This window comes from Pleuronectes platessa, chromosome 9 (assembly GCF_947347685.1).
Source record: "Pleuronectes platessa chromosome 9, fPlePla1.1, whole genome shotgun sequence".
Classification (NCBI taxonomy): Eukaryota; Metazoa; Chordata; class Actinopteri; order Pleuronectiformes; family Pleuronectidae; genus Pleuronectes; species Pleuronectes platessa.
Window position 1 is genome coordinate 2,571,123 of NC_070634.1, and position 16,766 is coordinate 2,587,888.

At 41.7% G+C, this 16,766-nt stretch overlaps 1 protein-coding gene across 3 annotated transcripts in view; it reads left to right on the top strand.

Moving 5' to 3' along the window:
- Window positions 1-237: 237 nt before the first annotated feature.
- Window positions 238-16,766, top strand: part of mcf2l2 (MCF.2 cell line derived transforming sequence-like 2) — a 133,441-nt gene continuing 116,912 nt past the window's right edge. The window contains exon 1 of one of the 3 annotated variants that reach the window (XM_053429955.1): window positions 238-332. In XM_053429955.1, coding sequence (XP_053285930.1) covers window positions 254-332 — 79 coding nt within the window. In that variant the 5' untranslated portion in view covers window positions 238-253. Of the gene's footprint in view, window positions 333-12,503; window positions 12,869-16,766 lie in introns of those variants that run through there. The other 2 variants (XM_053429958.1, XM_053429957.1) reach the window with 2 other exon arrangements.

A 16,766-nucleotide genomic window follows, 5' to 3' on the forward strand; every position in this document is an offset into this window, starting at 1 on the left:
GGCATCATCATAACTATCCTCAGGATTTGTGACCATGTGGATTGGAGGAGCTGGGATGATGGAGGGAAGAGGTCTGATGGAAGATAAATAAAAAAAAAGAGACAACTACGAACAACAAGTAGCAAAGCTGAGGATAAAACTTGACTGGATTAGGAAAAAAAACGTTGGAGAGAGTTGAGGAAGGAAGGGGGACAAGAGGAGGCGTGGCAGCGGTGAGAGAGGAAAGGAGAGTGGATGCAACACACACCCTGAGATGCTGTGCTGGCTCAGAGAAGACGAGATGTCGGTACAGGAGCTGCTACAGAGGGTGCAGAGTGTCATCACTCATGTCGGTAAGTCATTTCCCCTCATCTTCCTCTGTGTATTGCACATGTTCAGATGTGTAAAAGTCAAAGACCTTTGGTGTTTCTCCTCTGGGTAAAATGCTAAAATGTACAGGAGAGCCCTCTCCACTTGAACCATCCCCTGTTGTGTGTGAGGAAAAATGTGCTGTAATATGCGGTTGTGTCGAATGAAGATCTTTGAATTGGTTGAAAATGAGGAGAGGCAGAGCAGATGATAGTGGGGGATGCAATCGCCATCCTCTCATCAGGACCGCTGAGTGAGGAGGGATGCAGAGGGATGCTCTGCACATGGGCAGAGGGGGATGAATGTCATCAGGATACTACAGGGCAGCCGTTGAGTTTGACCACTGTTGTTTTGTCTTTTTATCTGATCATCAACATTTCACTGCATGTATTTATCAGGTGGTTCTCTATTTGACAGCATGTATACGTTATTGATTAGCTTTGAGTGGATGTTTTCTGACTGCAGTATTTGATTCTCTGTGTTTGACGGCACTGATCCTGTACACGCGGTTGCTTTAGTGTAATCAAGGCTCGTTAAGAAATTATGAAATAAGAGTTATTCTGCAGGATGACTGGAGAGCCAGTCAGATCCAGATTGCATTACTTTTTCACCAACAACATTTACAAGGTCAGGGCTAATTGGAGAAGTATATTCACTATACTTCAATTCTATCCTTCATCCTGTCCTGTCTCTCTACCCTTTTTTGTCCTCTTCAGCCATCTTTTCCCTTTTCCCTCCTTTCTATACACCTTGCATCGCCACCATTCCTCATTCCCTGCCATCCATCCTTTTCCACCCCGTCTGCCCTCTCTCTCTGCCTCACAATCATCTCTCTTTCCTTCCCTCTCTTCTACTCATTTTCCCCTCCTTCCGCCATCTTTTCTCTTCTTCCTCCTCCTCGTACTGCTCGTCTTCCTCCTCCGGTTCTGTGTCCGGGTTATTTCCCGGCTTGTGGGGAAGTAGGTTAATGTGCCACGCTGGAGAGTGTCGCACAGCATCCTCCATCACTGCACTTCCTGTATTGCATTGCAGCTATCTGGTGGTGGGTGGTGGGGGTTGGGGTTCGTCTCCATGGAAACTGTGCTAGCTTTTGCTAAGCACGAGAGCCTGAATTGATTTATTGGTTTCCTACATTTTAAACACATATGCTGTCGCAGTTTCATTTTCTTTGAACATTTTAGGAGTCAGGCTCAGAAGAGTATGTAATATGATCAGGAAAAGCTTGGCTTAAAACTGTTTCATACTGTGAGCAATATAAGGAGTGAAACATATTGTTTGGAGGAACAATGGAACTATTGATGTGCAAGCATACACTTTATGGACTTTAGATCCATGTTAGATATAAACATACAAAACATACCACACCGTCCAGTAGCTGTTCTTCTTTTTATTTTTAAATTGTTCTGGTTAGGGAGAGGTGGTGGACTAGTGGCAGAAAAATTTGACTATGGGCAGAAAGTTACTGACATCAGACTGGAAGGTCTCTGGTTCGAATCCTCGCAGTGACAATAAAACATACCTGGATGGACAACACCTGGATCTGTTCGAAAGTCCAAAGAGGACTCTCCCTACCCCCACTGTCTAAGTGCTCCTGAGCAAGGCCTCTTACTCCCCGAGTGCCGTGCATGGCTGCTCACTGCTCTGTGTGTCCTGCTATGTTCACCAGATGGGTCAAAAGCAGAGGACAAATATCCCTCATCTGCATGTAGTGTGACTGTGCATGTGTTTGGGATTAATAAGTGTATCGTTGTTCAAATGTTCCAGATGCCAAAGTGCTGATTAGTTTCATCCACATCACTCCTACTACTGTTTTCTTATTCATTGTTCACATATATATAATTATTTTAAGTTTGGAATAAATTCATTTTACACAGACTGTCGATGTAATAGGTTTTGTGATGACATATACATTAAATTAAATATTCACACCTGAGAATCAATAACTTTTTGCCTGCAAGATATTTGTTTCGCGTTGGAAGCTATCATTTAAGATAAAGTTCTCTGGATCAGTGCAGAGTTGCATGAATTAGAGAGGTGAGGTTACCAGGTTTTTAACCACTGCGGTTCTATGTAAATGACTTGGGAAGATCAGTGCTGTTCATTGACCAGCAGAGAGCTCACTCTCTCCTGTTGAATCACACAGCTGTTTGTAGGACATCAGCACAGCTTCTTGCAGTGGCAATATTGTCATATTAGAAGACTACATATATGCAAGCCTTATATTAAAGGTAACCATATACTTGCTTATTTACAGAAGAGTAGTTATAATAGAATTCCAATTCAGCTTGTCATCTCATCTCTATTTTCTCTGTCTAGTCCTTTTGTAGACGACCTGTTGTTTGATTTTTATGTTGGTTTTCCATTAGTGTTACGTAGATTAGACAGAGCCTCCTTGCTGTCTGTTAGATGACTGTGTTGAATGACTGTCACATGACAACAGTAGTTGTTCATTTAAATCATGGTTAGAATATATCGATTTTTATCAGTTGGAAAGGTGTCCAGTCGCTTTCTTTCTGAGCTGAAGTGAGATCATGGTTTGTATTTAATATGCTCACTTGTAATTTTTTTTCTTTTTTTCTTATTGCCTTCATGTTTGTGGTAGGTCAAAAGAGAGGGAGCGGTAACAGTTTTATTCGTCAGCTTCAGAGGCACTACTAGACAATAATTTAAACCAGGTTAGATGCTTCCTACTGCTGTCAGTGCTTCTACTAAGCTAGGCTAACTTTGATTTCATACTTAAAACGACATTCTTGGAAAGAAAGTGCATTTCCCAGCACTATAACAATTAAGTGCTGTGAAATGTGAAAAAGTCTTAAATCTGAAATAAAGTAAATTCACTATAATCCATAATTTTTGGACCATATTCCAACTTTAGTATGTAGTTTATATACTTCACTATTATGTGTCCACATAATATATATAGTAGAATAGTAGTAAGTACATGACATGTAGTAAGTACATAGGCTGCTCATAGACTTAATAACATGACTCACAGCATAATCTTCTATTGGTGGCCAATGATGTCACAACAACACCAGGATGTGCAATTTCCCATCAGGCCTGTGTTCCCTTCATGCATAATTCATGGTTGTGTCTGCTGCTTTATGTGTTCCCGATCTAAAATGGCTACTCATGTACCACTGGAGCAGGCAGTTAGGGTGAGTAATACTGAGGCCTGCAGATAGGAGCTGGCTTCTCAGACACAATTTCAAGGTCTCTGTCTTGAACTGAATCCCCTGCCCCCGCTCTGTGAGCTGCTCCTAAAGTGGTAGTTTATTAGAGGAGGGTGTGTCAATGGGACCTGTGAGTTACATTTCTCGTGGAAAGGTCAGTCTGGACGGAAGGATGATGCTCAATATTTTTGCTCTGAGCAAATTAGGGTAAAGGAAGTTAATATCTCTAAATGAATCAGTAGAAAGCGTTATATTGCACAGCAGACTAGTGATTTATATTGACATCATATCTGTCTCTCTCAGAACCAGATTTCTGGGCTATAGACATTATACCCATTTTTGACCATGTCCAAGAACAGTTGGATTCAAATGATAATTTTTCTTTGATACAGTTTGGTTCCAATGGTTATGATTTCATCATTGGTTATAATAACATTGCAGTCAACAACAGTCAAGAAAAAAAAACTTTGCTCATTCATTATTAGATCTAATATATACATATACATGTATGAATCTAAAAAATATATAAAATTATAAAGATCTGAACAATCTATATACCTACATAGGTTGTTTTTATGTAAAAAAACATATATCATGTAAGAACTTTTTCCACCTTTAGGTGACCTATAACCTGCAGAATTACACTGAAATAAGACATAATCTCAATACAATTTTTAATCCGTTTCAAATTTACCATATAGCTCAAACCAACCACAAGGTTCAACACCAATAGAAAAAATGCTGTCCATTTGATGCATTAATTCGTTGATGACATTTATGCTATTTTGCAAGTTTTACTGGGCGGCTGTGGCTGAGGGGTAGAGTGGTCGTCCTCCAACCTGAAGGTCGGCAGTTCGATCCCCAGTCTGACCCATCTGCATGCCGAAGTGTCCTTGGGCAAGATGCTGAACCCCGAATGGCCCCCCATAGAATAACAAAGTGCTGCGAATAGATGCACTGTATGAATGTGTTTGTGAGTGGGTGAATGTAGAACTGTACTGTAAAGTGCTTTGAGTGGTCATCAAGACTAGAAAAGCGCTATATACTAAATACAAATCCATTTACCATTACATTCTCATTAAAATATTTAAAGTCAAACTAACTTAAAGGATATTTCTGTCATAGTATGAGAAAATAAAATATGAAGATATAAATTGTAAGGAGTCTTGAAGAGCAATTGCCTCATATGTATGTGGAGTAACACAGGGGAGAGAGACATTAGAGGAACACACTTGGTGAGAGACCCTGAGAGATTGAGCTGAAGTAGCTGGCAAATTTAGTTTTGAGTTTATGGTTGTTACTGATTAAGTGAGAATAAAGAATGCTGAGGGCGAATTGTTTATCTCTGGCTGTTGTGGGGAGACCCCGGTGGCCTCTGCAATAACCAAAAAGTATAGATCCAGAACAGCAGCTGTGCAGTGTTTCCGTCATCTGTTGGTAAAGGAAGAAAGAGCATGACAGCCACAAGTAAGTGTGGATGTCATCACCAGAGCAGAATCTTGCAGGGGACAATCTGTCTTTCACCAGAATAGTTGAGTACTTTGCTTTGTAATTAACTGCAGGAAAAATTCATGGAAGAAGATAATTTAACATCTGTGCGAAAGAGAGAGAGGAGGATATAAAGGGGAAGGATGATAAAAGAGCCTGAAGGCACGTAAACATTTGGGTAATTGCTACAATATGTTCCCTCTAAACACAACAAGTACTTAACATGTTTTTCAAATGTGTGTGGACGTCTTTGTTGGCAGGACAGAACCGCAGTGTTGTCCTGTCTTAATAATGGCCGATGACTTCTTGACATCTTTGGTGTTACAGAGAATCACAGACAAGGTGCAGCTGGTTCATGGTACCCAATATATTTATCTTGGTCTGTGATTTATATGTAGTGAAGTTGTACCTGCCTAGTACAACCCATTTTATATCCATGAGGAATCTGTCCAATTTCTCACAAAATTCTCTTTTTACATTTTAAACTTATAGGAATAGCTGTTACATAGTAGTATGTGTTATTTCTGTTATTTTTAGTGTTCATAAAGCAGTGTCTCTTTGGCCAATTACTTTAAAATGTTAGTTTTTTAACAGTTTATTTTATTTAAAATGAAATTGTGTTTTTTGTTGTTACATCATAATTTAATCAAAATTACCATTGGAGTGCTAATTTAATTTTACTTACTATATCTTCTCATTACACTTTAAAGCTCCTACAAGGGACTTCTCATTTTTGTTGATTTTGGCACCTGGAAGAATTCGGAAGAGTTTCCACCGTCATCTGTTGTAAAAACCTCAGTCCAGACAGCATGCACATTTGTTTTAGCAGGAGTTAAAAAAAAGACCCACATGTAGTGAGTTCAGGCAACACACCAAGAAAACGCTGTGACACAGCAGCTCTCTTTAGATTTTATTTACTGTAATTATACAACATGAAACTGGACTGCATCAGTTTACATCCTCTTGTCAGACCAACTGTCTCTCTCTGCTCCAAATCCAAACTGATTCCTGGGTGAATGTACATGAGCATGACACAGGGAAGGGGACCCATTTCAAAGTAACAATATTACAAATGATTTAACATAACCTTTGAGTATTAAATACATTTATACGAGAAAGCCATACGGACCTCTGCAGTGATGGTTGAAATGAAACTCTCCAGAGGAGTGATGCATACCCTGCACTGCACTAGTGGGAATCAGACCCTATTACTGTTGGCTCTGACCTTTGACCAATCAGCTCAGAAATTTCAACAACTCGATATAACCTCCCAAGTAATTAACCAGGTTTGCTGAAAATCATTCAATGTCTTGTTGTGCTATATTGGACGCATGTACACAAACTAAAAGACACTGAAGTGATAAACGTGACATCACTCAGGAGAGAAGATGTCATGGCCTGGAACAAAGGAAGGTGAATAACTTCCCTGAACACAGAAGTGGGAAGGTCAGAGGTTGCAGCTGGGACAGATGGTTTCGTATTATTCAAAAGGTTTCTATTTCATGCTTCTCCAGTGACGTCATGTTGAACAGCACCAGCTAGTGGATTATTAATTTCAGAGAATACATTTGATGAGCCATACTTATTTTTTGTGCCTTTTATAGCAGAGCGTAAATATGCTCGGGGCTTTTCCAAGAGACTTTTACATCGACTACACACACACACACACACACACACACACACACACACACACACACACACACTTCTATCTTACAGTTTTTCACAATTGTTAACACACGTTTTTCAAAACAATAACGGCTTTCTCAAAACTGCACACAGACAACTGAAAACCTCACACACAAAATGCAAAACCTGACACTCCCTTTGCAAGATGACTTTTTGCCATCAAATCTCTTAACTGTTCACAAAATGGAACTCCTGTTTTCATTTGGTACACACAGCAATATTTTCAAATGACACACACATACCATTCATTGAGTACACACAACTAAGCATTTGCTTGCACACTACCAAGCATTTACAACACACTGAAGTGCAAAATTGAAAACACAATCATCAAAATGGAACACATCATATGAAAGACAATGACTCTGGAGAATGATCCATTTCTCCTTTTGTAAAATATCTCAGTGTAGGCCTACTTTTTTCATAGTCAAACATAAAACAGCACACAAATATGCAGCATAAAAAGGTTTATTTCAGTACACACAGAGAACAGTAAACCGGCCTGCTCTACCCCCCCCCCCCCCCCCCCCCCTTCACAAAAATTACAGTTTTTCACAATTGTTAACACACGTTTTTCAAAACAATAACGGCTTTCTCAAAACTGCACACAGAAAACTAAAAACCTCACACACAAAATGCTGACAGGCCTCGACACTCACGTCGCCACAGGCCTCCTCCATGGCCTGGAGCAGTGGGACCCGGTCCTGTGGGTTCCGTTCGTACACCTTCCACCTCCAAGCTGAAAATAATTCCTCAATGGGATTCAGGAAAGGAGAATAAGGTGGAAGGTATAGAACGGAAAAATGTGGGTGGTCCTGGAACCACTCACGCACTTGAGCAGCCCGGTGGAAGCTCACATTGTCCCAGATGACAACGTGATCGATCCGCTGTGGGTCATCTATCTGGCTAGGTGGTACCAGCAGGTCATGCAGGCCATCCAGGAAGACGAGGAGACGGGCAGAGTTATAGGCCCCTAGGTGGGCATGACGGTGCAAGACCCCATGGTGATTCATTGCAGCACACATTGTTATGTTCCCACCATGCTGGCCAATGAGGTTCTGCCCCGTCGCCTCCTCTTCACCAGGTTGAATCCTACCTCATCAATAAAGATGTACTGGTACATCATATGAGCTGTGTCATGTTCCTGGATCCGCTGACACAGACAGCATGAGAATGCAAGTTACAGTATGGACACAGAGAGGTCAACACAGTGGGCTACAGTGAGACACTGTAGAAAAGGAACAATATTGGATTACAGGTACAATACATGCATGTGTCAGTGCTGAATGTTGGTACTTACAAGCACAAACTCTCGCAATAACTCCTTGATGCCTGTGTTCCGTTCGAATGGGACCCTGAACACTTGTTTCATCCGCATGGCATTCCTATGAAGAATACGTTCCAATGTAGAGACGCTGACGGTCTGGACGTTTCTAAATGTAGCATGGTCAGCCAGGATCCTAGTTTTTATTTGTCTGATAGTGTGATAGACTTGTTCTCACGAACCATATCTACAATTTCAGTCTCCTGTTCGGCTGTGTAAATGCGGTGAAATTGCTCAACAGACCTGAATGTTTAGAGATTTGAGTATTTGTGTGTTGTAGGTTGATGCTTTGAGATTTTACTCGAGAAGTGTGTGCAACAACTGAACATTGTGTGTAGTGTTTTGACAACAAGGTGATGTGTAATTGACATCAGAGTGTAAAGAATGAAAGTCAGAGTCTAATGCAGATAAGGGAGTGTGAAGTAGTGCCAAATTGGGTCGAGTGATTGGTACATGAAGTGAAGGTTGTGCAAATTGTGCCGAATTTTCGCTTTTTGTGTGTTAACAACTGAGAAAAACTGTAGTAATGACACTCTTTGATATAATGCATTCTCTAGCCCCTAACCCTAACCATCAAAACTAAATGTCTAACCCTAACTCTGACCCTAACCCTAACCCAGTGATTCTCAAACTGTGTGGTGCGCCCCACTGGTGGGGCGTGGAGGCATAACACGTGGGGCGCGCGACCGGGAGGGGGAAATGTGAGGCGGAACTTATATTATAGCCGAACCAATGTTTAAACGTCCGTATAACTTTACCGCCGGAGCAGTAAACAAATTGTTCTTTCGCCGTAGCCAGGGCTCTGATAGCGCGGGCGGCTCTAAAGCCCCTCTGGAGTGGCTCCCATATACAGTCTATGTCCCTGTACAGCGCACACTCTCAGGCCCCGGGGCTCCGCCCCCCAGCCCACTCACTCGCTCACTCGCTCAGAGACACACACAGGAGATCAGAGCTCGTTCACGTGCAGCAGCCCGTCAGGGACAAACAAGAGACGGTGGTCAAAAACCAAGTTGAAAAGAAAGTACGAAGAAGCCTGTCTTGCTCTTGGTTTCACAGTCAATGGGGTAGGACAGGGGTCGGAGACCTGCAGCTCTTCAGCCCCTCTGCAATGGCTCCCTGTACAGTGCTGTGAATGTTGCGCATATTTTTCGCGAACGGTGAACTTAACGAATCAGTTTTCATATGATGAACGTGAGTTCATTTTTTAAAATCATCATCCTATTAGGCCGTCATGGAATAACAGGAGCGGGGTGTGTGTGTGCGTGTGTGACATTGTCATCTGGGACAATGTGAGCTTCCACCCGGCTGCTCAAGACTGATGGAGGAATGTAGTGATAAATGTCCCCAAAAGAACTTCAATTAAGTTGAATTTAAGTAAAGTTATTGCACTATTCTTTGAAAAAAGCGACAAACGTCACAAAAAGTTGTTGTTTTTATTTGAACATCAAAATTCCTGAAAGTAATGTGGATTTAATGTTCATGTGTATGTAATGTAAATACACATGTTAAACTGGGCCCATTTGGTTGTGGGGTGGGGAATGAAAAATATTCTAGACCCAAAGTGGGGTATGACAAAAAAAGTTTGAGAACCACTGCCCTAACCTAACTCCACCCTCAAACAGCTTATTAAAAGTGCGTCAGAATGTGAGGACCAGCCAAAATGTCCTCACTCTGTAGGTTGTAGGCTGAATGACTGTATAGTTGGGATGGACAAGGGGAGGAAAAAATAGAAAGGAGGATCTTTAAAAGATTTTCTCACCATTAACAATTACTGCAATTCCAAGCACTACCCTCTGATAGCTGCTCTGGGTTTGTTGTATTACCCGGAGACCCCACCCACCATCCCCCAACCTTTGTTGTCATGACGTCAGTACTGCATTCTCTCTGCTTCCTTTTCCTGTCTCAGATATCCTTTGTCTTTCTTTCTGTCAGCTGACCAGCCATGTTCACAACAACACTGTTGAACAGCAGAATTGATCCAGTCGGCCACAAGAGCAGTTTGACAGTTTTGAGTTTTCAACGAAGTTCTCAACGAATTCAGACACAACCTGTTTATTTCCATTTAACCAAAAACCCCATCTTTATATAACATTAACCAGAGTGCTTCTGATGCCTTAACCACAGATAGTGAACCCTGGTCTCATGCGCTTTGAATTCCTGCAACATACCCCGACCACCAGGATTAAATTCAATACTTGTTGGCCTTGTGGTGTTGGGTGTGGATCACAACATATATCGTGCCATCATGATTTTTTGAGGTAGTTGTGGTTTAATTGTGGAAATGTAAGAGTGTTTGACTTTGCAAAGGGTCTGAGGTGTTCTGCTGATTGGGTAAGTGGTTGTGCTGATTGTGTGTAGTGTTTTGAATTACTGGGCCCTGTTTTGAAAATCGTGCTTAGGCAATCGAGAAAAACTGTAAGAACCGTCATGGTCAGTCACTGGGGAATAACCTCTCTCTCTCTCTCTCTCTCTCTCTCTCTCTCTCTCTCTCTCTCTCTCTCTCTCTCTCTCTCTCTCTCTCTCTCTCTCTCTCTCTCTCTCTCTCTCTCTCTCTCTCTCTCTCTCTCTGCTGATTGTGTGTAGTGTTTTGAAACACCGGGCCCTGTTTTGAAAATCGTGCTTACGCAATCGAGAAAAACTGTAAAGCTCACTATTTTTTAATTGACAAAACAAAACTATTAATGCAGAAATGTGTAATGCTGTTTGAATTATTGAGGGCTCAAATGCATATTATTATTATGATTTCATAACTTAAAAAACAAAAGGCATATTACTGACTTTCAACATAGCAATGTTATGTGTTGAGTAATGAAACATCAGCCGTGTATCTGCAAGAGGTGTCCAGGATGCTGGTCAATTCTCTGTCTTCCACATCCTCTGCTCCTCTACGAGCGACTCTGCTGCTATGGACAATCAGTTTTAATTAGAGTCAAGACAGGCAGCAATGAGGAGATGTAACATGATAAAATGAGTGGACAGTGCAGTGACTCAAAACTCAGTATGCACAAGGACTGAACAAGCGCTGTGTCTAGACTTATTGATTGCGCAACCAAAACCACAGTTTTGCTTTTGACTCTGTACTTATAGTCGGCAGTGGGCTATTTTCTGTGTAGACAGGAATTTTGTTGTATTTAGCAGGGCTGAACATATTTCCTCTCAACTGCCTCTACATGTACGACCGTAAGAGGATTAACCAGAGAGAGCAACTTCGGGAGGATCTAATAAAGAACATATTATTATCTGTGTAAGTGTAAGTGTGTTTGCCCTGCAAGGCTGCATCCTTTACACTTTGGTTACACATTTACACTAAATTCACAACAGCTCTAAAACAACAAGCCACGGTGGATGCTGATTTATTGAAAGTTCTAATTTTAAACGAGCAGACCTCTGACGTACGTGTGCTTGAGGAGCGTTGAGCCATTCAGAGAGGCTTTGGAGGAGGACGAGGAAGAGGTTGAAGGAAAGGAAAGAGGCGGGGGTTAGTTTATGTGTGTTGTTGCTGGGAGACAGGAGATGCTAGATGCTTACATCAACCTCAAGGAAGAAAGCTGTGCCATGTAGCTTGGGATCTGTGGTTTCAGATGTCTTTGGCTGACATTTACCTGATTGGTTAATAAAATGCAGATGAAAATGGGGATTTGATCATTCAAACCACCTGATGATGTGGAGAAACACACTAAGCAGTAGAACAGATAACAAATAGATCTTCAAGGAAATGTGTGTTTTGAAGCAACTGACATACGAAACAAATCGTTCTACTCTCTGCCAAAAGAAAATCTTTATGGCTGTAATGAAGAAAACTTAGTGTACGTTTAACTTTCCTTAGGAATATGCAGGTTAACAGGACAGGAATGCTCATGAACACAGCATCACACTGTTTGGCAAATTTGATGTATATGGGCTTCAAGACAAACCATACACCTAGTGAGCAACTTTCGTATCAGGGTGCCGTGTGCAGTCCTTAACAAATCTGGAAAACTATCAGAAAAATAAGTCGGAACTATGACATCATAAATTTTTGTTTCACCTATTACTTTAAGGAAAGAATATATCTCCAGTGTTGTTTTTCTTTATAAATCGAAAGTGAGCATGAAAACAGGTGCTGCTGCAGTGTTTATTTTATTTTATTTTAATAAGTATAGCTGATTGCTTTACAGGCTATGTCACAGCTTTACTCATCAACCAGCATCTCAAAACTTATTTGCCGTATTTACTTCTGATTTATAGCTAAAAAGAATGTGTATTCTACTCTAAGCACTGCCATTACATCTTAATTGCACAGCAACCCTGTAAGCGGATGCATACTGTGTACACACTGACTTCAGCTGCTGCTGTTGTGCTGCTTCCACAGCATGACCAGTGTGGACAAAGTGTAACGGGACACATGAAAAAATAGAGGGGAAGGATGCAGAGGGGAAGGGAGGGCCCCGCTGCCTAAAGAGAGTATTGTTGAGAATAATTGTCTAAAACCCTGGTAAGAACTGAGCCGCTCAGCTGGTCACAAGGCTGCCAGGAGAGGCTCAGACCCCTGCTCTAACAAAAACACACACTCACACCCGCACTCTCACACGTTCACATGCCCCTGTCTCTCCAGATCCCTCTCTGTCTCTCCTGCTCTCGCACACACTAAAGAGAAAGAGAGAAGTATTGGGGAGAGCTGACAGCCCTCAGGACTGGGCTGTGGTATCACTGGACCTGTGTGTGTGTGAGTGAGTGTGCGTCTGTGTGTTATTTGTTATGCTGCTGTTGATGTCCGACTGGATGCTGATTTAGCTGTACGGCTCGGCCCCTTCCGTCTGTCTGGATTTGCTTCAGAGCAAGGACAGCAGCAACATGGGATCGGTGATGTGTAAGTGATGAACATTTGATTTCAGTTATTTACAGTGTTACTGGTGTGTGGGGCTTGTGAATAGGGTACACGCTCTGTACCTAGTGAGTCTAATAGAGGATATGAACTGGAACAAGTTGAGACAGTATATGGAATGCCCGCTTGTTCGTAACATCTTGCTATTGATGGGAACCATTCAACAACCTGCCGCCATGAGAGTGTGTGTTAGGATCTGTTTTTAAGTAAGGTGGACTCAGAGTCCTAAGGTGTGACTTCAGTATAACTTTTAGTATGCCAGTGGAGCTCAGTGATAATCAGGGGCCCTCCGGAGGACCATTGGTCCAAAGGAAAAGTTGATGAATTATTGCCTGTGATCCAGAGTTTGTGCACTTCAGCTGTGTTGACAATAATATTGTGGTACAGGCTACCACCACTACAATTTGTGTAATATATGTTATGTGATTTATAAAAAAGTAAACACATCAGTCCCAACATTTTGACAAGTAACTGGGTTTTAATTGTTTTTACGATTGGGACTGATCGGTTTATTGAAACAGAGACAATGTACCGTGGATGCTTCTGCATTCATGCAAGCACACGCACACGCGCATGCACACAGGTCACAGGGACAGGTGCATGCAAATGTTCTGTAATAGGCTTTACTTCCTAATGCAGAGATTATGACAGACACACAGACAGAGAGAAGCAGCGGAGAGGCACCTTGGAGGCTCTATCGGACACACATGCAAGAAGAGCTGCAGTAGGATTGCTTTAGAGCAAAGAAACTGTGCTTGTGTGTGTGTCTGTGTAAGCGTGTGTAAGGGACAGAAAAAGCATCCAGGGAATATTGTCTCTGCTGCAGAGTTAGTGGCCAGGCTTCATTGATAGATGCAGTAGAGAGGAACACGCACACTGAGTGGTGGATGTATAACTGGAGATGGATACTTTAGACAGGCTGCGATACCAGACCCTCCCGTCTATGTGTCCACACTGTGGTAAATACGGCCGAGCCTATTCCACCATGCGGATCTCTCTGGAAGAGATGGAGTCTTACTATCACTTCCTGGGAGTGTGTAAGGAGACAGAGTCAGCTATACTACAAAGTACGTCTGTCTGTTCCTGCCTCATGTCTATTTGTGTATTGTTGTTAGTCACCAGAGTAAATTTAGTTTAGTTTAGTTCTAGTTAGCATTTAGCTTAAGGTCTTTGAACAGTGTCGCAGTCTTGTTTTTGGTCAAAAGAACGTGACACGTTTGGCAGGTTGGCATAATTATGTCTTTTACTGGGCCCTTTATTGTAGTAGGTCCCCGTGTCTGAAGAGTAATTTACCTTATATGGTGCAACGATTAATGGTTGAAAATAATTATCAGATTTGATAAATGTTTTAGTTGTCACACTGTGGTTGAGTAGCAGTGTATATGTTGACTTCTCTCTTTAGTCAGCAATAATAACAACAAAACAGTAGTCAAATGTTTTATAGATGAAGCCATATTTAGGTACATTTGTTGGGTAACGGCTGACTACTGAAACAGTAGCAGCCAAGTTAGCACCCATCTTTAGCTAATCAACAATGGCCCTCCAAACTTCTGTCTTTTGTTTCTGCGTGTGAACGCCACCTTAAGTTGTGAGTCACAAAGTGAGAGTTAACATGGACTTGAAGGAACTTGGTGTCAGCCATTTTAGCCAAATTAGACGTTAGTATTAAGAAGAAGAAAAATAAATAAACAAAACAGACTCTGTAACAGGGATTTTCTTGCATAGAGAATTGTGAGGCGCCTGGCTCTGTCTGATTTTGTGCCGCTACCATACAGGAGAAACTGCTCATAGTGATAATGTTTGTCCCGAACCAAAATTATTTTTACAAACAGATGACTCACTCACACACACACACACACGCACGCACGCACGCACGCACGCACGCACGCACGCATTTGACACTGTGTTCTGACTCTGTGTGCTCGGGCTTGGGTAATGGAGCTGTGCATGGCTCCCTGGGTGTCTGCCCCAGGCTTGGTGGAGCTGTGGCCTAGCTGTGCACCCTCCGGCTCAGGCAGTGGAGCTGTCCGGGTCCCTGGGTGTCTGGCCTGAGCCTGTTTTGGTCCTGAGCTTGTTAGCTTTTGTTATTCTGCCTCAGTATTGTTATGAAACTCACCGAGCAACTCAGTACCTCTCAAACGTAAAGTACAACAGGTTGTGCAGACTTACTTAATTAATGGACAAATTCACCAGGTTCACTACAAACAATACGGCACCAGTTTTGTATTCTGTTGAAGTTAATAGCACAAGGCCTTTCAAATCCGCAGACTCCACATTGTACAACTAGTAGTAAGTGTGTTGTGATCCTTTCGTGTGTCTGGTAGTGCACCCACCTAAATAATATATCATTATCCCCTGAAAAGGAATGTGAATACGGTGGCCCATTTTTTTTAACTTTTGTACACTAGTGTGTTACACATCAGGACAATACACAGATGAGCTTTAAAGGAACTATCTGCTCAGCATTATGTTATTTGTGTATAAGCAATCCCAAAAATCTGTTATTTCATATTTTTTTGCTCCAAATCTAAACATACCTCCACTTTGAACCACTGTTTATCTGTGTTCTACTGTGTTAGGTTCGTTAAACTTCATTAGCTTAGTTAAAGTTCACTCCAAGTTTGGCTGAAATTGAAACCCAATGAGTGGAAAGCACCTCACCACATCTTTACAACAGAAATGCACAACAGATTTCCTGTTAAATTAAAAACAGGAAATCATCCTTACAGCTTCTATTAAGGTGTATTTGAAGTATTAGGTGTTACTTCAAATACTTTGACATTAACATGTCAAATACCTTAAGGATCATGAATAGTTTTTAATCGCAGTCTGCATTGCAGCAAAACAAAAGAGCATTAGCGTCGAGCCATTTCAATCAAGATCTTAAATTTGCTCTTGTAAACTCTTGATGCCCGACACAGCTCCACACTGTTTTAGGACAGAAAAAAAGAGGGTATTAGGAGGAGCAGCAGGCAATCTGTTCTGTACTTAAACGGAGTGGTACACCAACACTCCAGAGCAGCTGGTAGGAGCTGGGGGGGGGGAATTGATTATTTGAATACATTTGACAATTGGATTAAAGCCCTATCACTGTCTCTGCCTTGTCTCTGTAGCTAATATAACAAAGAGCTAAATTGTTGTACAAATATTAAAAACACATCATGCTCCTTCATCACCATGAACACACACATGTAGATCATTTTGACTTTATCTTGTATATGACACTGTCTGTCCCGCTGCTGGAAATACCTACCATAGCACCAAATATAGTTTCATCCTAAGAATAGCAAATGCTGTCTTATCTTGTGTCTGAGTCGCATTTGCTGAAAATGTCATGTTTTAGGTGTTTGTGTTGTCATAACTCAACGTGTGTGTTGACTAATGGGAAAAACCTCCTGGATCAAGCTTTTAAATGCTTTGATGTATGGTGACGGCAACAAAAAAGAAGACACGCTCTTGAGTCAACACGTTCTTACATCACTGAGGGATAATGATATCTCTATGTCTGGAGTGAGACAATCTTTATTTTGTTTTCAAGCCCACGTTTGTCAGGAGGATTTATTTCATGAGGGGATAATGATATACATTGGAATAATGTGTGATTGTGTGAATGTGTGTATGTGTGTGTGAGACCTGTTATCAGCAGACCCTGTCATTAGACATCCTCTGATTGTCTTCTTGCGCTGACGCCTTCTTCCTGAGAACCAATAGGAAACCCCCCTCCAACAGGACCTTGAGGAACTCTCACCCAAAAATAACATAAGCTCTGTATGGAGTGTGTCTGTGTGTGGGAACATACAGTTTCTGTCGATGCATTTTCTTATTCTATATGGCAAGACAAACATAGATCTTTTGGGCTGATGCTGATACCGATATTGGGGAG